At 44.1% G+C, this 27,423-nt stretch overlaps 1 protein-coding gene across 7 annotated transcripts; it reads left to right on the top strand.

The window, feature by feature from the left end:
• On the top strand, positions 1-27,423 carry LOC310663467 (von Willebrand factor A domain-containing protein 5A-like). Of its 7 annotated transcripts, none has more exons than XM_083411312.1 (21): positions 1-75; positions 2,331-2,465; positions 5,127-5,220; positions 5,455-5,657; positions 6,098-6,320; positions 7,275-7,447; positions 8,848-8,962; positions 9,073-9,245; positions 9,438-9,526; positions 10,181-10,325; positions 10,870-10,949; positions 11,028-11,142; positions 12,347-12,511; positions 12,669-12,772; positions 12,996-13,201; positions 15,155-15,265; positions 17,232-17,375; positions 17,928-18,032; positions 23,747-23,889; positions 24,291-24,414; positions 25,759-27,423. In XM_083411312.1, exons 3-21 carry the CDS (start codon positions 5,181-5,183, stop codon positions 25,836-25,838), a joined length of 2,538 nt encoding a protein of 845 aa, XP_083267438.1. In that variant the 5' UTR covers positions 1-75; positions 2,331-2,465; positions 5,127-5,180; the 3' UTR covers positions 25,839-27,423. The 7 variants fall into 7 exon arrangements, 2 of the variants coding, with proteins under 2 accessions (XP_083267438.1, XP_083267437.1); XR_014504503.1 differs by having other exon boundaries at positions 6-75; positions 17,928-18,024; XR_014504504.1 differs by lacking the exons at positions 1-75; positions 2,331-2,465 and adding an exon at positions 4,166-4,277 and having other exon boundaries at positions 15,155-15,236; positions 17,317-17,375; positions 17,928-18,024; positions 25,759-26,956; positions 27,354-27,423.

Raw genomic sequence — 27,423 nt, 5'->3', positions numbered from 1 at the left:
ACGCATATGGGCACGCGCTCCCCCGCCCTCCGGCCCGCTGCATGATCGGCGCTGGAGACACCGGCCCAAAGCACGGTAAGTTTGCTGACCCCTGAGTTAATACTTTCATACTGATCTCACTACAGGAACTGAGGAACTGTTCTCCCCAGGGAAGTGTAACTCAGCAGTCATGAGACAAGCTTGTGACTTTGCATTAATGCAGTGTCAGGATGGCTGAGCGCCAGACTCAAGGCGCCAGACTCAAGGCAGTGAACAAGCCTTCCTGTGAATGGATTGGGTGTTCTGGTCTCCATATGGAGGCGTGCCTTTGAATCTCACTTCTGACATTTCCTTTTTTTCCTCCTTTTTGTTCAGAGCCACTGTGGTGTGTCGTTTAGGGTGTTGGACTGCAACCCAGGAAGACCAGGATTCAAATTCCCACTCAGCCCTGAAGCTCACTGGGTGACCATGGGGCAGTTACTGTCTCTCAGCCTAACTTACCTCACAGAGTTGTTGGGAGGATAAAATAGGGAGTTAGAGAACCATGTGTACCACCCTGAGCTTCTTAGAGGAAAATAAATGTAATAAGTAAATTAATAAATAAGATTGGCACTGTTCCACAGAGAGCCAGTGTGGTGTAGTGGTTAAGAGCGGTAGTCACGTAATCTGGGTAACCGGGTCCGCGTCTCTGCTCCTCCACATGCAGCTGCTGGGTGACCTTGGGCCAGTCACAGTCTCTCAGCCCCACTCACCTCACAGAGTGTTTGTTGTGGGGGAGGAAGGGAAAGGAGAATGTTAGCCGCTTTGAGACTCCTTAAAGGGAGTGAAAGGCGGGATATCAAATCCAAACTCTTCTTCTTCTTCTTCTGCCATCCAAACCCCCCACCTAAATAGGAAACTAATCCCTAAATATATTAACTCATAATTTTATTACCTTTCTTCTAAAAAAAAAATTTCTCCACTCCCCTTGCCTGACTTGTCTTTCAGATTGTAAGCTTCTAGAGGGCAGTCACTTGTCTCTTTTTATAAAAATCTTTAAGATGCCCTACAGCAGGGTCAGCTCGCCCATGAGGCAAGGTGAGGCGACCACCTCAATTGGCAGGGTCCGCCAGGGGCAGCAAATTCCAGTGTCAATCTTTCTCCCCATGCATCCAGCAGCTGTTTATGTGTGGTCTCCTATGTAACTGGAGCTCTTCTGCAGCTGGGAGTCTTGACTGCATGGAAGCCTGTGGGTAAGCAGCTCCAAGCCAGTGAGGCACAGCCTCACCCAATGTAAGAGCATCCCATCACATGATGAAAAGGGCTACTCTGTCAGGAGGTAATAAGGTGACAAACAGGGAAAGAGATGCAGGGAATGATAGCAATGCAAACTGAGGGATACCTATGCAAAACTGATACCTATGCAAATTGAGGGATGGGGATACGCTTGTCCTGCCAGAAAAATGAGGAAAGCATCACCCAGCTTTAAGTCTGTTGTGCACACTATGACACTGCCTTAGTGCAGAGCTGAGAAGCCTCTGCTGGTGCAGAGTGCCACATCCTATCTTCTGGAGGAAAAGAAACATAATGAGAATAGTACGCACTGCAACAGCGCTGGTTCCTGCAAGCACTCCAGCCCATCAAGCCCTTATGAAATGCACATCTGAATCAGACCCAAGCCCCATCATCCCCCCCCCCCCCAAGCAGGGATACTTCTGCAAAACTGGCAAGCAGAGTTTAAATTGCAATCACTCCCCCTTTTCCTTTGTTTCCTTGTGTCAGCTATTCAGGGCAGATTCCATTCAGCTGACACAATTAAATAGCTAGCTAGTTCCTTTTTGATCTGTTGATTCCTTTTTCAAAGCTCTTTTATTGAGAGGAGGATTAATACTTTGGAAGAACTCACTGCAGCAAGTGACAGAATTGCAAAACCAAGTTACACAAGGGCATATACGTGGCAATTTGTCTTTATGCGTTAAGCTATGCAGCCTTTTAGCTAACATTAATTGTAGTTCATTTTGTGTTTTCTAAAAAGCAATGGTCACCATGCCATGTCGTAAAGAGTTGCATAACTTAACTAGTAACTATTGCTTCCCAACTTTAATGGCCCAGAGCACCAGTCATCGTCTGACAGGTAGGGTGTGGGGCCTACTGCTGAGCTGTGGTCTGATCAATGCCTGTCTATTGAGAGCTTTGAAAAAAAATGAACAAGAAATAATCGACTCGGAAAGAGAATGGCAGATAGGATACTGTGATAAGAACAAAAAAAAGGAGGCCCAGAGAGAAAATGCTAGCTAATAATTTAGATGGATGGGTTCTGAATGCAGTGTGGAGGCTATCTTAATTCATTTTATTTTTACTAACCCTTGCAGAGCAGGAATCACCACTTTGGAGCCTGGTGTCTATACGAAATGCTAATAATGGCTCTTGGACACTTGGTTCTGTCCTCCTGGCCAGCATCCTAGGCCTGAATAAGGCTGAGATATCAAGCAAAAACACCTGCCCAGGTAAGGTTTCTGGCACAATCAGTGGCATTGTATTTCTAATTCTGTGTTGATAGATGGAAATGTCTGTCTTTGGTTTCTATTCACCTACTTTGGGTGGGGGTGGGTGTTAATGCTAGCACACCGCCTAGTTCTAACAATGGTTTTGTGCCTTAAGCCAAGTTTAAGATTCTATACACTCTCATAAAACCACAGAGTTTCGACTGCCAGGCAAAGTCCTCTCTGTGCAGGACATGCAGAATAAGATGCAGTCAAGAGTGTCAGCTTGGCCTTGTGACTGCGGGTGCCCAGTGTCATGGGTGCCATGCAGTGTGCATGGCCCTAGCCCTGAAATTTGTGGGGAATTTTGTTGGTGCTCAGGCACCCAGGGCCCCAGGGAGTTAGCACCTAGCATCCAGGGTGCAGTAGAAGCCTGCTTCTCATCTTATAAGCAGGAAGGCTGGAGAAACTGTCCTCACTATAACTTCCTCTATGGAAATAATGCTGGAATGAGCAGTAATGTCAAACCATGGGTTTATTTCCTGGATTGTGGTAAATTATAACCACGGTTCAGGTATTGAAATGTTACATTCAACCATTGTTTTATTTTCCTTTAAGAACTGTCAAGTGTACAGAGCCAGTGGGGGAGCAGGGCTTAATACATGTCTCTCTCTCTTTGACTCTCGCTCCAAATTGCCAGCTGCGTGGGCGACAGTTCTGGCCCTTTTCTGGCTCCACTCCAGGGCCACAGGCCAGAGGGATGAGTGGAAGTTACTGGAAGCTAAAGCTCTCAGCTGACTCCAGGCAACTGCAGGCGAGAGACTTATTTATTTGTTAATTTAATGTGTTTATATTCCACATTTCTCCCAAATTGGGATTCCAGGTGGCTAGCAACTCAAAACATATTATAAAATTCAGTGCAATAAAACAAACAGTGACTTATAATGTTGGTATTCTAGTTACTTTGCTTAAAGACTAAAACAGAATTCCCTGGATGCTGGGATCAATGGGGGCACATACTCTTTGGTGAGAGAGCCCCAGCAGAGATTTAAAATTACAAAACATGCAGCAAAGTTAAGTGTGAAAATATAGGCTTTTAGAACTTTAAAATAGCCACTTCTAATTTTATTCCAAAGTTCCCCACTTTCCCTTACTGGTAGCATAGAAAGAGAACACACGTTAAAATATGTTTACTCACAAACTTTTCAAAGGTCAGATAAGATTCATGTGTTTTTCCATACAGCAGCAAGACAAGACAGGCAGAAAAATAGGCCAAAAGGGTTCAGTAACAATCAGGAGCCTAGCACTCATAAAAGGAACCATGTGAGAGGTTTCACATCTTTGGGCTTATCCACGTTTACCTTTCCTCTGATTTTTCCATGCATGATCTGCGATTTAAAGCTCTTTGTCCCAGTGCTCTTTTCCTTTACTCCGATTCAGCTTGAAAGAGCCGGTTTCCGGGGGGAGGGGGGAAGCCCCTCTGACATAGAGTGTCTGTCTGGAAAGAGTGGGGCAAAAGAAAAGTGTGGCTAAAGCCCTTTATTATGTCTAAAATAGGACTACTAACCCTCAGTTAGTGCTAAAAGTGGTACGGCATGTGTGTGTGTTAATATCTATGTAATATTTCAGTTCATATTCCACCTGTACCCAAAGATGCAATGGAAAAATAGAGGCACCAGTGTCTAGTAAGGAATTTGTGGACCCTCCCTGGCTGGAGGCGGGAGTAACGGGAAGTCCCTCTGCATTCTGCTCAAAAAGGTTCACTTTCGCTTTTGCTCCGCTGTTTGCAGAGCAAGGCGAGGGGCGAAGGACGTCGCGTTTTGGGGGCGGTTTGAGGTAAGAAAATGATCTACAGCAAACGATTTATGAGTGGGCTCCTCTCTACAGCCCACTCATAGCATCTCTCTCTCTCTCTCTTAAACAAAACTTCATCCTCAACTAGAGATCCTTTGTAGAACAATGAACATGCTTCTCTATTATTATCTCAGGGGTTTCCACTTCCCCCCCTCCCCACCCCACATGCCAATCATAGTTATGACTTCATTCATTGGCTAAGAGCTTCAGGAGGACAGTGCTGCAGGCAGCTTTCTCTTGGGGCCCAGGAGGTGGGGGCACTTTGCCCTTCTTCTTCAAGGGTCTCTTCATCTCTCAGATGGAAGAAACATAACAGTTCATTGGCTCCCTCCCCACCTCTCCTTGAGTGGCTGCACTCTGCACATGCTCAGAGGCTTCTCTTCTGATCACCATAGCCTCTGCCCTGGTGCTCCCCTCTGGGATCTGAATACAGAAGGAGCACCAGGGAGCAAAGAGTGGCTGATGAATGGATGAGAGGCATGTCAAGTGAGATTGGCTGCCAGAAATTGGGGTGGGGAGCATAGGGAGAGACATGGGCTGAGAAAAGATTGGTTAAACCTGGCATCAAATCTCACCTTCCTTCCATCTGTCATTTTAGCATCCCCTCATTCTTCTGCATTCAGAGAAGAGACAGAAAACAATGACAAACACATATCCTTGTAAGAGCAATTGCTTAATAAAGTTGGGTAAACAGTATTATTTTAAATGGGAACAATATTTCATACAAATAAGTGGGGGCTACCATTTCCATTAAATCAAAGGAAAATAAAATACAGAGTTGTTGTACGTATGGTTCCCCTCTAGCCAAAAATTAATCTCTCTTTTCTGCAGTTGTGGTGAATCGCTGGGAAACCAATTCCTCTGCAAAGACTATTGGCGTTAGCCATGACTGTCTGTGGCCTTGTCACAAACTCTCGGGAACCTGGTAAGTTACCTGCATATGGTTATTCAGCTAAGCGGGTGCAAAATGGCAACAAGTCACATACTGCTATAAATTTCCAATATATAGCTTTCTTGTTTATGTTATGTAATGGTGTAGGTTGAGGGGTCCTAAATAACTGGCTGGCCTGGCATTGGGAGCCAAGATGACTGGAAAGGGTTTCTCTAAAGTGTACACAGGGCCAGACACTGAGCCTTCCTTGTTCTCTCCTTGCCCCAGTGCCCTTGAAGAGCATCTCTGTGGATGTGGTGGTTCGAGGCTTTGTGGCTGACGTGGTGTCTGAGCTTCGCTACCACAATGAGGAGAAGTCCCCAGTGGAGGTCGTGTTTGTCTTCCCTCTGGATGATGAAGCCGCCGTGTATGCCTTTGAGGGCCTGATTGGTGGGACACGGATTGAGGCCCAGATCCGAGAGAAGAAACAGGTATGGAAGGTCTGAGGAGAATCAGGGCCTTTGGCATTGGGTGGCCAGTTTGAGAAGGGAGGTGGAGGCTTCCCTAAATAGGACTCTGTGCCTACAAGCAGATTTTGTGTCAAGCTCATATGTTGTGCTTAAAAGAAAGAGTGCCTAACAACATCCAGTTGCTGTAGTGGGGAGCCTGGCTTCCTGGCCTCTTCTGGTGCAGCTTGGTGTAATTTTAACCTAAAGTATGAATTCTAAAGTCACAGTGTAGACACCACTGTGCTTATAATTTACTTTCACAAGGTAAAGTTACAAAAGCATGGAAGCTTCACTCGTAGGTAACCAATTGGTCGACAGCTGTTTTTAAATGGGAATCCTTTCTTGGGACCACACCTGCCTGTGTCCTTGCCTTCCTCACTCCTGATGTTCTTCTCTTCTCTTCTCTTCACCACCCAATGCAGGCGGAGCAGGAATATGAGGATGCCTTAAGTGAAGGCCGGCAGGCTTTCCTGCTTGGAAGAGAAGAAAACACCAGTGACATTTTCACCTGCAGCCTGGGTAACCTCCCTCCCGATGGGGAGGCCACGCTGAAGCTCTCCTACATCCAGGCCTTGGCTCCAGAGCCCGACGGGGCCATCCGCTTTGTCCTGCCTGCTGTCCTCAACCCCCGCTATGCACCTCAGGGTAAGCACCTGCACCCCCAAACACACTAACTGGTCCCACATACAAGCCTCTTGCAATGCTGTTTTGTTATTCCTAAGCTCTGTGGATTTGGAGCAACAGAAGCATTAATGCATGCTCATTTCATATGTACAACCTTTACAGAGATGAGCAAAATAGATTATTTACTCCCATCCTACCAAATTGCCCAGGAAGGAGCTTTGAATTGGGTTTGTCCTATGTATCGGCTGACACAAATAAAATATTAAAAGAAACAGTTGGAAAGGCCCAGGAAGGTATTTTGTTACATAAACTCAATTGGAGAAGTGCCATATGTGTGTTTGTTAGAAGTGGTGATTAAGTGAAAGGGGGGTTGGTTGCATTTTTTGGCAAGGGTTTCTGGTAAGATGGAGAGGGGCTGAAGCCATGTGGGCTGACGTGAGGCAGCCTCTAGAAAGGACCCCGAGAGCAGGGCTGATTTCTCTTTGAATTGGCGGCTGCAGCAATGGAAGTAGCAGGACCCTCTTGGGATGTGAGCGCTGGGATTTTCCTCCGTCCAGCCTCAGGTAGTATATATGTGTAAATAAAACCACATATCATAAAGACACGACGGTCCCCACTGTGTCTCATTTCCAACAGGAAACTCGAACCCTGGATAATCGCCTGGGGATTGGGGGTGGCATGTTGTACATTACTGTTTCATGGTGCCTTCGCCTCCAACAGCCTAATTCTTCCTCCCACATGGGGTTGTGTTACAGTGTCTTCCTCCTCATGAGAGCTTGCCCACTGTGTTCAATAACCATGGTGTGCTGAATAGCTTAGTTGGTTAGAGCATGGTGCTGATAACACCAAGGTTGCAGTTTCAATCCCCATATGGCACAGCTGAGCATTCCTGCATTGCAGGGAGTCGGATGAGATGATTCTCATGGTATTCTACAATTCTGTGGTTCTATGATTCTCTCGCTCTCTCATGTACAGGTTCAGAAGGGGGCAATGTCACCAAGAGCATACCACGATTGCCCAAGGGGCAGCTTCCCTACACTCTCGGCCTCAGTGCTACCCTGGAGTCACCTTATGGCATCAACCGTGTGGAGTCCAAATGCACCCTTGAGCCTTTGCGCTACAGGGCAGAAGACCGTACGATTGCCCAGGTACAATAGTGAACGGAACAGCTTCTGAAAAGGGGTGTATTTGTCATTCTCCATTTGAAGTTGCACACACATCCCAAAATCTGTGCTTAGGTCTAATGGCCGACATAGACGTGCTATTTGCTTTCTTTTGTAAACAAATAACTGGAAAGGGAAGAGGAAGCTGGATTGGGGCCATGGCTTGGGAAGGGGAGCATTTGACTCTTGCGGCCCCTACAGCCCTGTTTGGAATCTCCCTCCCCATGCTTGCAGTTTGCGAGAGGGGAGCTGACCTTCCACTGTGAATAGCCACCAGGTATTATATTTATTATTATTTATTGAATTTATATACCACCCTATACACAGAGGTATATTGGCCTTGCTTGGCTGGTTGAACAAATAAGCTGAAGGGGGCAATCTGGATCTTGGCTTTGGTGTGGGAGAGGAGAGTTTTAACTCTGTTGCCTCTACCAGAATCCCACTCCCATGCTGGGCATTACTGGTAACAAGGGCAGGTGGGAGCCGGCCTCCCACTATGAATAGGCAGCCTAGGGGCAGGATTTCTATTGAGACCACTGTTTGTTTGTTTATATTTCACAGAATTTATATACCACTTGATTGTAAAATTAAAATAAACACACACACTTAAAGCGGTTTGCAAAAGGGAAAGCTGCGATAAAATTACCACTTAGCAAAGTTTAAAAAACAGCTATTTAAAACATTCAGGAATAGTTAAAACCAGGGATTTAAAAATTGATTAAAACATATGTCAGTACTCTACATTCATGGATAGGCTTGCCTATGCAGAAATGTTTTCAGCAGGTGTCCAAAAGCATATGGCGAAGGAGCCTGCCTGATGTCAATACATAGGGAGTTTCAAAGTGTGGATGCTACCCCACTAAAAGATGGGCTATGGGGGGCGGGAAGGTTTTTTAAAATCTCTTGCTACCCTGCAGCTTGAATATGACTCTTCGTCACCTTTGGCTATTGGCTTACAAATAAAACCAGTCATGTAAAACCAAACAGTAGGGTTTGGTTTTGGCCTCAAATCCTTTCCTTTTGATCAGTAATAATGTGGATATGCTTACTCTAAGGGCACATTTTAATAATATCAACTAACTGTGAGCTATTGAACCCAGTTCAATGTGTTTTTATTGGCATACAAAGCCTGGGACCCAAGAGAGCTTCTCTCAGTATCTCAGGTTCTACATATGGCAGGGGAGGTCCTGCAGTTGATCATTTATTTTGCTGCCTGTTATTGAATAAAATGGCACAACCTAGAATTCTCTCATTTTGCACAGTTTTGGAATAAATGGCCAAATTCCATAGCAACGTTTTCGAAAGTGTTACACACATAAACATCTTTGGGAGGAATAGGAACAGAGCTCCGCATTCAAACTCTGCTTTTCCTTCTAACACCAAAGGTCTCCTTGGCCGAAGGGCACCAGTTCGACCAAGACGTGGAGCTGCTGATATATTATGAGGACATTCACAAGCCCAGCGCCCTCCTAGAGGCTGGGAAGCCTGGGGCTGCCCCAGGTGAGCAATGGAGGGCATGGGGGCAGAAACACAAAGGGTACTGGGAGGTGAAAGGGTGCTGCCTTGGGTGAAAATGCCTAATGGATCTCCTTTCCTCCCGCATTGCACAGGCTCTCTGATGGGGGACCCAGCACTCCTGCTCACCCTGTACCCCAGTGTCCCTGCCCCCAAACCAGGCCAGAAGGCGACTGGAGAATTTCTCTTCCTGCTGGACCGCTCTGGAAGCATGGGTTCCTGGACCGGTCAGAACCCTGATTCCCCAACGCGGATTCAGAGTGCCAAGGTACCCAAGGGGCCAACCTGTGTTTTGAAGAATAGGATGGAGTGGTAGAAGGGAGGGTAATTGAAGACTGCAGATGAATGGTTCCTTGAAGGAAGCTGGGCCCGTAATGTTGAAATAAATGCTAGAGGTTGGGCTGGGGCACCTAGGGTGACTCCTGCTTTTCTCTCCCCCCTCCCCAACCCCACATTTCAGGAGACCCTGATTTTCTTGCTGAAGAGTCTCCCTCTGGGATGTTACTTCAACATCTTTGGATTTGGATCGACCCATGACTCATTTTACCCGTGAGTGTCAAAAGAGTGTCCAGTGTTGTCAGACTCGTTACTTCTCTGCTCCTCCATTTTCTCCTATGTTGTATCACTGGCAACGGTTGACACAGGAATCTGAACACACTTCTTTATCTTCAGATGTTGCTGAACTACAGCTCCATAATCCCTGCCTCTTGAATCATTGCCTGCTAGGGCTGTCGGGACTTGTAGTTCATCAACATCTATGGAAGGGTTTTTAAAAGTGTCAAGAGATTTGACCCAAGGAGTTAGAAGATCTGTCCAAGCTAGATGGGGTATTTTCACAAGGTAGCTTCCCAGCATCTCCTGCAAGGCAGATTCTGGACCCCTAAACATTTCTCACCTCCTCTTCCCCATTTGTTCTGCTATTACCCTTTCCTCCTTGTTACCTGCACAGTAAACATAGGCTTTTTCTATCCTTGATGTGGCTTCACACATTCTGAGCACTGAATGATGAGAAGAGGAGAAGTTTGAATCTGACTGGATGAGTTTTAGGGGAGCAATTAGACCATGTAACAAATAATAAAAGGGTGGTCCTAGTGGAAACATGGAATGTTGTGGAAGGTTTACAAAAAAGCCTGGGGGGGAACTGGCTGAGCTTGGGAGGAAAATAGGTCCTTTACCTCCTTGACTCTCTGAAACTCTCTACAGGCAGAGTGTTGAATACACCCAGGAGACCATGTCCAAGTCCCTCCAACGGGTGAAGGAGCTGCAAGCCAATCTGGGGGGCACAGAGATTCTGCAGCCACTGCAGACCATTTACAGCCAGCCGTGCCGGGAAGGATATCCTCGCCAGGTATCAAGAGTAGGGTTTTTAGTGACCTGCAAAGAGTGGTGGAAGAAACATGAAGTTGGTGGTTTTTTTGTGAAGGTTTTAAGTTATGTGCATTGTGCTTTTTCTACATAACACCCTGATGTCCATGAGGATACAGAGCAGTCTAAAATTATTTTGAATAAATAGAAAAATGTACAACCCCATGGAAGATACCAGAGTTGGGACCTCCCTTTGGAAGTGGGAAGGAGAACAGTTATTGGGGCCAACTTCGTCTGTTTGCAGATGGACAGTGAATGCAATTCTTGCCTGCAAACGGATGTCAAAGAAGAGAGGCCTCCCACGTGTCAATCACCTGCCATTTAAGTTAGCTTGCACGGTATGGAGGAATTAAGGAGTCAGTCTTCCGCTGTCTCACACTTTATGCGATTGCACCACCACTAGGATAGGCATTTCCCCCGTTTATATGTGGGGTTTGAATGCAATTGGGGCCTGCAAATGGACTTCAAAGGGGAAATAGGATAGGTTTTGATACCTCTCTGTTCTCCCTCCCTCTCTCTCTCTCTAGCTCTTTGTGTTCACGGATGGAGAGGTGTCTAATACAGATAAGGTCATTGCTGAAGTTCAACATCACAGCAGCTCCCACAGGTAAGGCAAGGGAGAGGGAAACCTTAATCTCACAGCTTTCTGCACCTGGCATAGGTTCACCTCCTCTTTCTCTGACAGGTGCTTCTCCTTTGGCATTGGCGAAGGGGCCTCCACAGCCCTCATCAAAGGAATTGCCCGTGCGGCCGGAGGCAGTGCTGAATTCATCACAGGCAAGGAACGCATGCAGGCCAAGGTGAGGCTCAGGAGCTCCACATTCCTCTTCTCGTGGTCTCCACCAGTTTCTCCTGAGCTGTTGGTAAACTGCCAGGTGCCCCCTGACAATCCATCAGAGCATGGAATCCCAGCTCTCCCACGCAGCACAACCACTAAGTTTTGGAAAAGATCCATGAAACCTTAATACATAAGGACTGCACGCTCGGAATGATCATTTGGCTCACCCTTCTACACTTTTCCTGAACTTCATATGGAAACTTTGCATTGCTAGTAGTGCCCAATAGCTATACTTTCTTTATGGGACATTTTAAACCACTTCGCTGGAAAGAAACATTGGTTGCCTTCATGATTGAGGATTCCTCCTCAGTTTATAGGGAGGTTAGATGACGTTGCATCAAGCAAGGGTTTTTTCACACTTTCCGGTGCATTTTCCTGTTGCTTCCCATTCTGCAGAAAGTCTTATCCTTTGGGGAGGAAGCTTCAGTTGCACAATCTGAATCTTCCAGTGTCCTGTGAAATCCTACCTGGGAAGTAGCAAGTCTGGAAGTGCCTATATTTGCATGTTTCTGCTTGACAAAAAAAACACACCTCAGTTTCTCATAGCACCCGTCATCTCCTTATGAATTTGAATCTTTTTTAGTGCCCCCTATGTGGCACGGGGATGCGGGTGGTACTGTGGGTTAAACTACAGAGCCTAGGGCTTGCCGATCAGAAGGTTGGCGGTTCGAATCCCCACAACAGGGTGAGCTCCTGCCAACCTAGCAGTTCGAAAGCATGTAAAAGTGCAAGTAGATAAATAGGTACCACTCCGGCAGGAAGGTAAACGGCATTTCCATGCGCTGCTCTGGTTCGCCAGAAGCGGCTTAGTCATGCTGGCCACATGACCTGGAAGCTGTATGCCAGCTCCCTTGGCCAATAAAGCAAGATGAGCGCCGCAACCCCAGAGTCAGTCACGACTGGACCTAATGGTCAGGGGTCCCTTTACCTATGTGGCCCAGTCATTGTGTTGCTCAGAGACTGTCCAGCAGGCTTCTGTTCTATGTTCAGTGGCTTTTGGAGAAACCAAGATGGCATCTTCACCAGCCCCTCTCCTGACTCCTTTGCAAGCACTGTTCACACACAGTTTCAAAACAATCTCACATAGAAACTTATTTTTAAGCGATAGTTAAACAGGAACTTTGATATTCTCCTAATGTCATTGCAAAATTCTTGCTTTCCCATAGGCCCTGCAGTCTTTGAAGAAGGCCCTGCAGCCAGCCGTGACCAGGATCTCTCTGAGCTGGGACTTGCCTCCTGGTCTGAAGGCTGAGCTTGTGGGGTCAGGCCCACAGGTCATCTTCCAGGGGCAGCGCTGCCTCATTTATGCCCAGATCCGTGGGCAGCATCAGGTAAGCAATGACCACCAGGACCTTAACTGCTGAATAATGCCTCTCTCCTATCCTGAATACCAAAACTTGACTTTATTTGTGGTTTTTAATGGCAGAAGGTATTGTTCCAAAGGCTTCTTGCCCTTTCCCAGTTCTGATGCTTTCTCTTCTGCTCCAGTCTTCAGGCTCCAATGAAGGGACTGTTGTTCTTCAGTACCAGTTCCAAGACCAAACTTTCAAAGAAACAATGAAGTTCTCACTCCAGGCTCAGGAGACTGACAGGTAGTACTGTCACATTTTGTAAGTCTTCCCCCCCCCCCAACCTTGGACAAACGTGATACGATTTATTTAATTACAGATAGAATTTGGAAGCCATCAAGTTATAATCCAAATTTGCCAATAGTCAAGGAAGATTGGATCTGGATGGCCTATATTAAGGGGTTGACATCATGCCAAGTGGTCCCTGCATTTATCTCCCTGCTGCCCCCTTTTTCCCATACTACAGGCTTCCTGTTCACCGTCTGGCAGCTCAGACCCTCCTAAAGGAACTGGAGGGGGCCGGGAAGAAGGGAGGAAAAAAGCAGCGCCTGGCACTGGAGACGAGCCTGAGCTCTGGGGTGGTGTGCTCACAGACGGCCTTTGTGGGAGTGAACATGGAGCTGAGCACAGCACTTCAAGGGCCCCTCAGCCGCCGAGACGTTCCCCATGCATGTGAGTTCAAGGAGATGTGTTTGGCAATGACCATGGATTCCATGTTGGATTCAGTGTCACTGCATCTGCTCAGTACCTTCTAGAAAAGACTTTTGGGGTGACTTGGAGTTGGTTTTACTCAGCCTTCATTAAGATAATTTGGAGATATCCGGTATCCCACTCGTGTGTGTGTGTGTGTGTGTGTGTGTGTGTTTCAAATTTGTTTCTGTCTAAATCTTAGCTTACTTCTACAACATTCCAGCTTGAACTTTCAGATCCAATTGGCATATTTTTGGCTCTTTTAGGAAAGTTCCATCACTTGGTGTTCTCTAAATATTAGAGATACAAACTAATGAAACAATATTAGCTATTCCATTAGGGAAGTACACCTGCCTGATTAATTGTGGGTTCTGGCAGGCTTTACACTAAAAAGAAATAGTTAAGGCAAAATATTTAATAAAAAATTGTTAGAAAAAGCTAATATGCTTCAAAATATCAAACAATATTTAAATAATAATATACATACAGAAGTGAATAGTGGACGTTGAATGAGCACAAGAACATTTCAAACAGTTATCAAGAATTCTAAGGAGCCAGAACTCATCTTTTATTTAAAAAATAATTCATCCATAGAGTATCTTTCTGAGTTCTTCCAATGGAGAAGAGAAGAAGCCGTGATGATATGATGAGCTGAACTTTAATCCTAAGGCATCAAAAGTCTCCTTAAAATATTTTCCTCAGCTGTGCTCAAACAATTACGTATAACTTTAAACTCATGAGCTTTGCTAATAATATGTAACTTGAAAAGGTTTTTGATAAGTACTCCTTAGCAATGGTGTTACTTAGGAAAAAACTGAGCTAAGAGTTCAGTGTTGAAAACTACCAGGGGTCTTGAGGTGAGAAGTTACCTATATCAAGCTATATCAAGAGTGAATATAACTCACATTTTCATTCTGTCTCAGTAGGTCTTCTAGATATTCTAGGTCTTAGGCAACAATCCATTCATGAAGCAAAGTTTCATAACAAACTGTTAAGACCGCAAGAACTAACAAGTTTTGTTTAACCTAGGTAAAATAATGCTTTAAGTGCTAGAGCAGAGTGATATGTGGTCACAATATCAATGTATTCCCCTCATATCGATGAGTTTCAATGGTCACAACCCAAGAAAGCCAGGATGGTGCTTGGAGAAGGGTTTTCTATTATTTGTGCCCTTAACATTTAGCATCTTGAGCAGGAGGAGGAGGGAGTAATAATCTTGGTCCAGGATGTGGCTTGTGCTTCCTTGAGATGGCTTGGCCCTAATTTATGTGAAGGAAGCCATTGAGAAGACTTCTCAGGGAACTTCCTTCAGCCCTGCTGATGTGTTTATCAGCTACTTAAAACTCTCTTCCCTTCTAAATCTCTCTCTCTCTCTCCCTCCCTCTCTCTCTCCCTCCCTCCCTCCCTCCCTCTGAATGTTGTTGGGCTACAACTTGAAAATGTGACGATTGCTGACTGAGGCAGATGGATGCTGGAGTCAAACAAATTGGGAAAGCCACTTGCTCCCTGGCCGAGAAAGGACTACAGTATTTTTTAAACAATGGAGGTCCAGCCTTGGCTGCTGGTGCTGCAGTCCGAATGGGGAGCAGATAGCAAGGGGGCCATAGGAGCCCACTCCTAGGGGCTTTGGGGGGATTCACCCTGCCCCAATAAAATATTTGAAGGGTCTGGACCCCTGCAAAGTTGATGGGCATTGCCATTCAAATTGTTTGTGTGCACCATGTCATATGATCGATTATGCGGGGTTGGGCTTACCTGGGCCCCCCATATATTTTATTCAAGTTGGCAACCCTGGAGGCGGCAGTTCTTTTGCTGTAGAGTCAATGGCTGCATACACGCCATTTGTCTAAAGCACATTTCCCTCCAAAGAATCCTGGGACCTGTAGCTTGTTCAAAATCTCATTAGATTTGTGTGTTTTTTCCTCCTTGGTCTAGTACAAGCTAGAATGGCATTGTGCTATGCACAATCTGCATCTCTAGGCTTACCATTTTCACCAATGCCGACGGCGGGTTGCAGGCCGATGGATTTCTGCTCTCCTGCTCATGGTAGAATGGCATTGTCCTATGCACAACCTGCATTTTCTTTTTTTTATAATATTTTTATTAAAATTTTCACATAACAGAAGAGAAAAAGAAAAATACAAAAATAAAAAACAAATAAAAACAATTCAATTTTCATAGTATTTCTTGCATTTGCTTGTTTCATGGACTTCCCCACACCTCCCCTCTCTGTATTCCAGTTCAGTTGTTTAGTCAGCAAATCCCTTCCCTCTATCTTATCCTTGTCTTTATCTCAATATATTATACCTTTAGTTTTTCATCTTTTTAACCTTCCATTTTTCCATATTCCTTCACCACATTATTGCTAATAACCCTTTAACCTCCCTCCAACATCATTCTAACATTCATTAATTTTATAATATTTCTGTAAATAGTCTTTAAATTTCTTCCAATCTTCCTCCACCTGCTCTTCTCCCTGGTCTCAGATTCTGCCGGTCATTTTCGCCAATCCATATAGTCCATCACCTTCATCTGCCATTCTTCCAGAGTGGGTAGATCTTGTGTCTTACAATACTTTGCGATAAGTATTCTTGCTGCTGTCGTGGCATACATAAAGAAAGTTCTATCCTTCTTTGGCACCATTTGGCCGACCATGCCCAGGAGAAAGGCCTCTGGTTTCTTCGGGAAGATCTACTTGAACACCTTTTTCATTTCATTATAGATCATTTCCCAGAAGGTCTTAATCCTTGGGCATGTCCACCAAAGGTGAAAGAATGTACCTTCAGTTTCCTTACATTTCCAGCATTTATTATCAGGCAAATGATAGATTTTTGCTAGCTTGACTGGTGTCATGTACCACCTGTAAATCATTTTCATAATATTCTCTCTTAAGGCATTACATGCCGTAAATTTCATACCTGTGGTCCATAACTGTTCCCAGTCAGCCATCATTATGTTGTGTCCCACATCTTGTGCCCATTTAATCATAGCAGATTTTACTGTTTCGTCCTGAGTATTCCATTTCAACAGCAAGTTGTACATTTTTGACAAAGTCTTAGTTTTGGGTTCCAACAATTCTCTTTCCAATTTTGATTTTTCCACCAGGAAGCCAATTTTCTTGTCCAATTTATATGCCTCCATTATCTGATAATAATGAAGCTAGTCTCGCACTTTGTTTTTTAGTTTTTCAAAACTCTGCAGTTTCAATTTATCTCCCTCTTGTTCCAAGATTTCCCAAGATTTCGGCCATTTGGCCTCCATATTGAGCTTTTTCAGGGCCTTCGCTTCCATCGGTGACAACCACCTTGGGGTTTTATTTTCAAGTAGGTCTTTATACCTTATCCAGACATTAAATAATGCTTTCCTGACGATATGATTTTTAAACATTCTATGCACTTTAACCTTTTCATACCATAGATATGCATGCCATCCAAAAACGTTATTAAAACCTTCTAAGTCCAAAATGTCTGTATTTTCAAGAAGCAGCCATTCTTTCAACCAACAAAAAGCTGCTGATTCATAGTAAAGTTTAAGGTCTGGCAGGGCAAAGCCTCCTCTTTCTTTTGCATCAGTTAATATTTTAAATTTTATTCTTGGCTTTTTGCCCTGCCAGACAAATCTAGAAATATCTTTCTGCCACTTCTTGAAACAGTCCATTTTGTCAATAATTTGCAATGTTTGAAACAAAAACAGCATTCTAGGCAATACATTCATTTTTATCACAGCAATGCGGCCTAGCAGTGAAAGCTTCAAATTGGACCAGATTTCTAAATCTTTCTTCACCTCCGTCCAACATTTTTCATAGTTGTCTTTAAATAGATTCCCATTCTTAGCTGTCATATTGATCCCCAGGTACTTCACTTTCTTAACCACTGTCAAACCTGTCTCATTCTGAAACCTCTCTCATTTTCTGTTAATTTTTTCCCCAAAACCTTTGTTTTTAATTTATTCAATTTAAATCCTGCTACTTGACCAAATTCCTGAATCAATTCTAAAACTCTTTTTGTACTAGATTCTGGCTCCTGTAAAGTCAAGACTAGGTCATCTGCAAATGCTGCACAACCTGCATCTTCACCAAGGCCGACGGCGTATGGCAGCTCGATGGTTTCCTGCTCTCCTCCTCCCACGCAACATTCTCCCTTGGCTAAGTACTTAGGTAATAAAAACACTGTCACCATCTCAACTCTGTTCATGTTCTGCATAGAAGAATTAAAACACTGAATGCATTCATTTTGTACATAGGCATTATCTGCAATACTTGTTCCCTTAACTTTTAATCATCTGAGTTAATTTGAGACGTGGCTTGGCCCTAATCTCTGTGAAAGGGAGCCATTTAGAAGACAATTCTAAACTTTTATAAACTACATAAAAACCTCTTCCCTTCAAAATCAGCCTCTCTGGCTCTCCAGATGTTGTTGGGCTACAACTTGTACATGTGGCCATTGCTGACTGGGGCAGATGGAAGTTGGAGTCAAATCAATTGGGAAAGCCACTTAAAAGGACTACGGTCCTTAAAAAACATGGAGGTCCAGCAGTCCTAGGCAGGCATAGAATAGGGAGAAGACAGCAGGGCGGCAGCTCTTTGCTGTAGAGTCAGTGGCTGCATAAACACCACATATCTAAAGCACATTTGCCACCAAAGAATACTGGGACCTATACCTTATTCAAAATCACAATAGATTTCTCTGTCTTTCCCCCCTTGATCTAGGTGGTCTATTGCAGGGCAAACGAGCTGCGAAAATGAAGTCTGGCTCCCTGATGCTGTCATCACCTCCTCCTCCCATTCAAAATTCTTACTCTGCTAAGTCCTCAGGTAATAAAAACACTGCCACCATCTTGAATCTGTTCGTGTTCTGCATAGAAGAGTTAAAACACTGAATGCATTCATTTTGTACATAGGTCTTACTTGCAATAAGTCTGTAACTGAAATAATGTGAATGGGATATTGAATTGTATGCTTGGCTTGAGTTGCACTTGTCTTTTTTTAAATAATAATAAAAAAATTAATATCACCAGTCAACAGTACCGTATTTTTCGCACCATAGGACACATTTTTTCCGTCTTAAAAACTAAGGGGGAAAGTCTGTGCGTCCTATGGAGCGAATGCAGGGGGGGAGGCAAGCAGGAAAAGCCCCCAAGAGCCACACACAAGCTTCGTGCGGCTCTTGCGGGCTTTTCCCCAGGAGGGAGAAGGGACGGATGCGGCCAGCCAGTCCCTTCTCCCTCCTCTAGAAAAGCCTTGCGCAATCTCTCCAGCCACGGGAGGCTGTGCAAGGCTAAAGAGGAAGCCTGGACAGCGAGCGCGATCCATCCCGCTCGCTGCCCAGGCTTCCTCTTTTGCCTAGCATGCCTCTCCAGCCTCGGGAGGCGGCACAAGGATAAAGAAGCCAACTTTTTAAAAATCTCTCTATCTCTACTTCTTTTTCAGATCGGATAATTTATTCGGCTATAAGCCCACAAGGTAATACCAGCCAATAAATAAAATAGCATTTTACATTCTAAAATATCAACTAAAATATTTCAATGCATAATCTCCTTCACGTTACATACCATCTCTAGATATACCATATTGTGGCCTTGAATATAAGGATTGTGGATAGATTTTTAATAGTCATGCAGCATTCCATGAAGTCTTTTATATGAAAGAACTGAATTCAGGAATCTGGCAACCTGTAATGTTCTATAAGAGTCAATGTCCTGGAGTAGATAGGCAAGATGTAATTCGGGTGGTTTAGCAACAGTTTCCAAAATGATTGAACTCAGAATCCTTGATCGGGGAACCAAATATAGAGGACAATTAAACAAGATATGATAAAGGGATTCTATTGATTTGTTGTCACATGCGCATAAAACAGAGGTTTTACCGTTAGAAAATCTATTGCTCAGCACATTTGAGGGGAACACATTAAATCTAGCTCTAACAAAAGCGAATCTATGCGACGCAACCGATAAGGTAGACAGATATTGAGGTATCTGGGACGTAAATGTAATGCCCTGATTTATTGGGGAACATGTACCTCCACCTGTAGTAAGATTTTGTTGCAGATCAATCTCCTCCAATCTTTGTTTGATTACCTTTTTTGCTGTAATTAGATCTAAATTTAGTATATCGGAAGGAGAGATTCCATAAGACAATAATTTGGAATGGATTTTTGATGCCCATGGGCTGGTAAATTCATCTCTCCAAAGGCACTGAATAAGATGGTAATTGGGCAATTTATGCCAAAGGGACAGCCAGTAATTAAAGGCATGTCTCCACATCAGGATCTCTAAGGAGGGGGTCTTAAGTTCTAAGCGAATAGCCGAGTTGCTTACACAAGAGGGTAGTTTCAAAAGGCGTCTGAGAAAGAGATTTTGCAATGTCACCAGAGGCATGAGATTTACAAAAGCGCCCCATAAAGGGACCGCATAGGCCATAGTTGCAACCACTTTTGCACTATAAACTTTTAAGGCAGATGGAACATGCATAGCCCCCTCCGTAAAGAAAAAGCGTAATGGAGCGTAGATAAGGGCTTTGCCCTTATTTTGTAAATATGTGATATGCGCTTTCCATCCCATATTATGCTGGAAGTAAATTCCTAGATATTGAAATTTGTAGACTTGTTCAATTGGCTTCCCCTCGAGTTCCCACCTATACAATTTACGACTCCTGGAAAAAATTAGGACTTTAGATTTGGAATGGTTAATAGTAAGTAAATTTGTTTGGCAATATAACGCGAAGATCTTAAAGGCCCTCCTCAAACCGATTCTTGAATATGAGAGGATCACCGCATCGTCAGCGTACAATAGTGAGGGGCAGCGATAGTCTGCAAGCCTGGGTGCATGAATGGTGGTTTGGGCCTCAACTAGGGGAGTTCTCATGTCACTAATAAAGAGGTTAATGAGATAGGGGGCAAGGATGCACCCTTGTCGTACCCCCTTATTTATTGGTACAGAGTATGTGAGATCGCCCTCAGGTGTTAACCTCACCCTAGCAGCCGTCCCTTCGTGTAATTTGATAATAAGCCACAACAGCCTTTTATCTATGCCCCACTTTGCCAATTTTCCCCATAGCAGCTCTCTAGAGATACTGTCAAAAGCCGCCTTCAGGTCTATAAAAGCGGCACATAGAAGACCATGAGTGGGGGAAGAATACTTCCGCGCCAAATGATATAGGACTATTGAACCTCTTTTTCTTTTTTCATTCTTTCTCCACCCCCTTATTTCCCTCTGGATCAGTGTTTTTATCTAGATTAACGTTTTAGTTTGGAGGGGGGTGGAATATTATAAAAAATGAAACTTTGCAGCTTTTATTTTAGTATACAATAAAAACAGATTAAACAAAACACAAGAGAAGGAACTAGCATAGAAGAAGAAGAGAAAAGGGAAAGAGGGAGGATACAAAGCCCTTTACCAGAGGTAGATCTTAACCCTTGCCTCACCTGGGAGCTTCTCTGGGCAGGAATTCCCTCGGCTTAAGTGGGGTGAGGGAAGAGTGGCAGGTAGGGGGGTACCTACCTAGACAGTGAAGCCACATATCTCTTCAATGAAAATTGGGAGTGGGCATTGTGTGAAGTAGCTGTGGATCTCCTGCCGCAGAAGTGTAGGACTGTATAGAGTTGGGAGGGCCACCCGAGGGTCATCTAGCCCAGCCCCCTCACAATGTAGGAATCACAGCTAAAGAACACCAGGCAGATGGTCCCCCAACTGCTGCTTAAAAGCCTCCAGTGGTGGAGACCCCCAACAACTTCCGAGGTCACAGAATTGCAGGGTTGGAAGGGAACCCCAGGAGTCATCTAGTCCAGCCCCGGTGGACAGCGGGCACGATCCATCCCGTTGTGCAAGGCTAAAGATGCTGCTCAGGGCTAAAGACGAAGCGCGCAGCCTGTCCATTGCTCTTTGGGGCTGGGGGGGGGGAATAATATTTTTTCCCTTGATTTCCCCCTCTAAAAACTAGGTGCGTCCTGTGGTCCGGTGCGTCCAATAGAGCGAAAAATATGGTATATCAAAACAAATAACGTACATAAAAGAAAACATAAAAGAAAACATACATAAAAGAAAACATTCATAAGAAATTCCTTCCACCTATTATGACTTCCAATCTCTCCATCATGGGTTCCAAGTTTTCTTTATCAACTGCATATTATTTATTACCTAACTTCAGTTTACCCAAAATATCTATGATTTGTATAACTTTGCAGGAGTCATTCAAAACATGCCAAAGATTTCATATGATTACAATGTTATTTATCCCATTCTCTACTGAATTGGGGAAAATGACAAGGAGAATTCGGAATCAATCTGAGTTGCATTTGTCAGTTCTTCTGACTGGGAGATGGAGGCAGAAAGGGAGGTTGATTGAGGGGGAAATAGTAGAGACCAAAGTGGGCATGGATCCTAGGCAAGTCCCTCCCCCAATTATGTAGTGTTATTCAACCCCTTCTGTATTTCCAATCGGGTACCAGCAATTCAACTTTCAGTGTGTGTGGTATTGGTTTTTGGACCCTGTGAGGTCTAGAAGCTTGCACTTCAAAACAGAACTTTAAACCTCTTGAATGTGCCATGTCAGTACTGGTGCTCACATGAAAACCAGGGAACAGGACTATGTTGCTGACCCCATCCTCAGATGTCAATGCTTTTTAGCATGGAGGTCTATAAACACAATATTTAAGCTGCTGCTTCTGCCTGGGCTCAGGGCCATCTTAAGCATATGTGGCAAAGATATGGTGCAAAGATCTGCCCAGCGCCCCCAAAGTTGTTGACCTTTTTTTGGAAAATCTCTCTCTCTAGCAAACTTCAATTGGAGCAATGGTTAGTTTGCTTTCATCTTATTAACACATACTGTATGCTTCAAATACCAGTTTAGAGATTTTGGTACTACTGATCCGATAAAGTTGTTAACATCAATAGAATTCACAACAACAAAAATGCTTGCCCCTAGAACATTTCACAGCTCTTCCCATTCCCAGATGACTCCAACTCAGCCCCGGACTCCCCAAACTGGCACCCTCAGGAGCGTGGTGCCTGCGTGCCCCTTGCGCCCCCTGCTGGAGACAGCCCTGCCTGGGCTCCCATCCTGATGATGTGGAAGTCTCCTTGTAAGAAGCTACTCATGCATAGGCTCAGTCAGCGTAAATGTCTGTTCCGGTGCAGTACAACCTCACCCACCATGTGTGGTGAATTTATGAAGGAGGCTTTGCTGCCAGGAGTGGGAGACCAAGTGAACTACAAGCCCATTGCCTTAATTACTGTCCTGTGTAAATTGACAGGAATAAGCTTGTCCTACAAGCACTTTTCTCAGTAACCTTGAGCTTTAAGTTTGATGGGCACACTGTCAGGCTGAGAAGCATCGGCTGGTGCAGAGTGCCGCATCCCATCTCCTGATGGAAACTAGACATAACGAGAACATAATGTACAGCAACTGCACTGGTTCCTGCAAGTAAACCAGGCCCAAGTATTTAACCCATCAAGCCCTTAGAATATATGAACTGCACCTCTGTGTCAGACCAAAGTTCCAGCATTTTCCCTTGTGCAAAACTGGCAAGCAGAATTTAAATTGCAATCACTCCCCCTTTTCCTTTGTTTCCTTGTGTCAGCTATTCAGGGCAGATTCCATTCAGCTGATACAACTACTGAGCTGCTTGTGATAGGAAGTGTTCAGGCAGGTGAGTGATTTTCAGCATCCCCCTCCCCAGAAAATCTCAACAAGTCTCCCCCTATTTTTTTATTTTTTAGTCCCCCAAAATAGGGGGTGTCTTATACACGGGGGCGTGTTATACACGGAAAAATACGGTATATAGCTAGCTAATTCCTACATGGATTTGGGTCTTTATTGTTGTTTTTAAGCTATTGGGGGGAGGAATACTTTGGAAGAACTCACTACAGGAACTGACAGAATTCCAGAATCAAATAATATGAAAATACAGGAAGGGAGACTCTGTGACCTGTTGGAAGATAACATGCCTAAAGGACAGGGATGATGGGAGCTGTAGTCTTTCTGGTTTTCTGATTCAGCAATTTTATTTAAAAAAATATATAATCCACACAGTCATAAGCTATATGAAGGCAGCTTACAACATACTAATTATAATAAAATCAGTGTTTAAAATATCCATATACCATAGCAAAAAAACACCAATAAAACTTCCTTCAATACTGGTTTGTTTAAACAAAGAGATTCATATGTGAAGACTTGTCTGAACAGTACAGTTAACAGAAGATATCTAAAAAGAAGGCTGGGATAGTCCCTTCCAAACTGGGTGGGAGTCCTATGGGGCAGAGCATGCAACACTGAAGGCCCAGTCTCTACGGAAGTCCAACCAAACCTCGGGGGCATGGGGAACCACCAGAAATGCCTCTTTAGAGGATCTCGGTGATCAAGGTAGAGCATAAGGTGGAGCACATTAGGAAGTACCACTCTTTGTATCATCATGCCTGTCTATCGCGAGCTTTGGAAAATCTAGCTAATAGTGTAGATAGGAGAGTTCTGAATGTGGTGTGGAGGCTGCTAGCTGTCTTAATTTATCTTATTTTTATTGCCCCTTGCAGAGCCCACTCCCAAGGAGAAGGAATCGCCTCTCTTGAGCTTGGTGTCTCTGCAAAATGCTAATGGCTCTTGGCCACTTGATTCTGGTCTGGCCACCATCCTAGGCCTGAGTGAGGCTGAGATCTCAAGCAAATCACCTGCCCAGGTAAGGTCTGTGGCAGGATCAGTGGCATTGTCTATTGTAATAAAAGCTGTGTTAAAGTGATTGTTGGAAGCAATTAATTAAAAATCTCTCCTGCATCGGAGTTCCTTCTGTGAGTATTTTCCCACTATGGCCATGTTTTATGCTTTCAACGAGAGAGAGAGAGAGAGAGAGAGAGAGAGAGAGAGAGAGAGAGAAAGTAGATCTGCAAAAGCAGATGGTTCATCCGATTCCTGGGTTTATTTCCCAAATTGTGGCTAAACTGTAACCAGGTACTGAACGGTCACACTCAGCCATTGTTTTGTTTTTCTTTAAGAACTGTCAAATGTAATTTCTGTACAGAGCCAGTGAGTGAGCAGGGCTCAGTGCATGTCTGTCTTTTGACTCCTGCTCTATATTGCCAGGTGACCCCAGATGCATGGGCAACTGTGCTGGCCCTTCTCTGGCTCCACTCCAGGGCCATAGACCAGAGGGATGAATGGGAATTACTGGAAACTAAAGCTCTCAGCTGGCTCCAGGCAACTGCAGGTGAAAAACTTGTTTGTTTGCTTAATGTATTTATACCCTTTTTTTCTCCCAGACTGGGATAGAAGGTTACTTATATTTCAAAACACTTTAAAACACCGAGCAGTAAAACAAAAATAATGAAAATGCATTAAAAATGCCTTTGAAACCATCATGGAAGTTCAGCTTGTCCTAACCAGCCCATTATTCCACATCACCTGTGCCTTAGTTTTCAAAGGCCTGTCTGAATAAAGGTAACAAAAGAGGGAGCTAGTCTAACTTCTCTTGGAAGGGAATTGCACAATAAGCTTATTGTGCTTTTATTTATTTAGAGCATTTATTTAGAGCCTAGGGCTTGCTGATCAGAAGGTCAGCAGTTTGAATCCCCGTGACGGGGTGAGCTCCCGTTGCTCGGTCCCTGCTCCTGCCCACCTAGCAGTTCAAAAGCTGTTCCCGCTCCGGCGGGAAGGTAAACGGCGTTTCCGTGCGCTGCTCTGGTTCGCCAGAAGCGGCTTAATCATGCTGGCCACATGACTCTTCAGTATGACTTAAATACAGTCAGGTAAAGCGAGACAGTGCTTACCTGCAGGCTTACAATCTTAAAACAACAACACAAGGGGGAAAGGGACAGGGAGAGAAAAGGGGAGGAATCAAACTGGCACCATTTCCTAAACTGTTGTTCTGATAATGACCAGCTGGCACTGCTTAGGGGTTGAAAGTGCCTGATGGAGCAGGGCTTTGGGAAAAGCTGATAAGAATGAACTCTGCTTCCCAGCTCTCCTGGAGGCAGAAAGTTTTAGGCAGCTGGGTGCCAGTAAGCTGAGGAAGAATGAAGGAGTCTAGACAGAGGCTGGAGTTGGAAGATGAGTCTCCAACAGGAGTCTAAACTATGCTGTATTTCATTTGAGGTGCTGGGGTTTTTCCACCCCTACTTGATCTCAGACCAATCCACTTTCCCAACAATTTACAGAGTACATTAAAAAATAAAATAATCCTGGCTCACCACAGGGGTTCCAGTTTGTTAAACTGGGAGGCGCAACTGTCTCCAGGTCCTGCATTAGAGATTTCTTAAATTTTGGCTGGGGAAGATGGTGATTCCTCTATCATTTGCAGGGCAAAGAGCACACCTGTTTGGATCTTGCCTATCCAATTCAGAAGGCAGCGCTTCCTGCTTGAGGAACATTTGTGCTTTGAAATAAGAACAGTGTCGTCCCCCCACCCCACCCCCCAAAAAATACTCATTTCTGCACCATCCAGTGGTCTCTGATTGCCTTTCTGCCTTTCAGTTAATTGCACTTCAAAATGTTGCCCTGAAAAGTGAAATTTGGTGCTGGTAGATCCTAACTCTGCCTCTTTGTTTGCCTGCAGGGTCCCAGCTGGCTCAGTGCGTGAAGGCTGGCAATGAGATGCTGGGCAGCAGCGTGAGCCCAGAGGCTTTTGGGATCTGAGTTTGGCTCTGTAGCCTTGTGCTTTTTAAAACAGGAGTTTCTGCTGCACTCTTCTTTTCTTCTCCTGCCAAAGTATAGCTGGCTGCCATCTCATAAAGCTCTTGTCAGTCCCTGAGCTGTGCAGTTCCTTCTGATTCCTCCATGTCTTCACTGCAAGAAGTGCTGGAGTTTCCTCTCATATGGAGATGCCTTATATGGTCTGCTGTGCTTTAAGCCAGCACTCTGTGCTAGTGAGGGTACAAAAACAAAACAAAACTGAAAGGAATTACAAACTGCAAAATAAACAACCATTCAGTACTTAAATGAAATTTTATTACGAACCAGGTTTGACCACTTTTCTGCTTTAACCTGAAACCCAAATCACTACCTAAATTTTGAACACAATCTATACTGTTTGTTCCAGCAGATTAAAACAATAGTTTATAATCTACCTACATCCAAATGCATGCTGTCAGCAGAAAAGGGGAGCAAATAGTTTGAGAGTTAATACTGGACAGGTGGGTACTGAATATGTCTTTTAGCGGAAAGCCACATTTCTCCCCAGTGTTCCAGACCTTTAAAAGCTCAGATGGATAAAAGCCCTTATAGCTCTACAGTTCCAGTCTATGCACTCTGCCGAAGCTGAAGGATGCTATCACCTGATTCCTTATGAAGAGAGAGTTTGCCAGTGTGTCTGAAGATTTACCCTACTGCCTACTGGTTTGTCCAATCTACAAGGACTTAAGAGCAGTCTTGTTCAAAGATTTAAAACTCTCAGTTGAGAGATCTGTTGGGTATCCCATTAACTATTTTTTAGGGGACAGGTCCCCCTACACCTTTGAAAAAAGTGGACTGTTTTGCCTTCAGAGCAGCAATCCTAAGAAAAAAAGTTTGTGCAGATGGCTGACACCATAATCATGTATTTTATATTATTTTATATAATTTTTATTTTCCATTTAATAATATACATTCACATCATTATTATCCACTTTACCTCCCTGGCTCTTTAGACTCTATCGACTTTCTTCACTCCTGCCTCATGGCTTTCAAAATTAACCTTTGTATCATTGCATTTTGTACGTTTTCCAATTCTAATTACTCATCACAAAATAGCTCAAAATTTAAATAAATATAGAAGGGTAGAAAACTTCTCATTACAAGTCTTCAGACACCCCTGCTAGTGATGTTAATTGCATACAATAATCTTTCATATCATATAAATTTCATATATATCATATATATATCATATAAATTTACTCCAGTCCTTTTGGAATACTTGATCATGTATTCTCATTGTTCCTCTCTTAAGTTTGCATTTCAGCATCATGACAGAGATGGTACAAATCACAAACGGAGTAAAGGAAAAAACTGAAAGTGTCTTTAGCCCGTGACCTTTAAAAACAAGTGCAAAACAGGAAATGTATGCCTTGCGGGCAGGCTGACAGGTAGACCATAACAGGTTTCTAGTTGACCTAGGTTTGACCTATCTTTGCGGCTTTATGGTTTATATCTGTGTAATTGGGGATCAGGGTTCAGCCTCTGATTGCCTTCTCTGATTGCTTGCTGTATTCTGCTGGAGCAAGAAATAAAACTGCTTTAAAGAGAA

Source organism: Podarcis tiliguerta (genome assembly GCF_965153285.1).
Source record: "Podarcis tiliguerta genome assembly, chromosome: 13".
Classification (NCBI taxonomy): domain Eukaryota; kingdom Metazoa; phylum Chordata; class Lepidosauria; order Squamata; family Lacertidae; genus Podarcis; species Podarcis tiliguerta.
The sequence above is the reverse complement of the archived record's forward strand: the minus strand, read 5'-3'. Positions and strand labels throughout refer to the sequence as shown.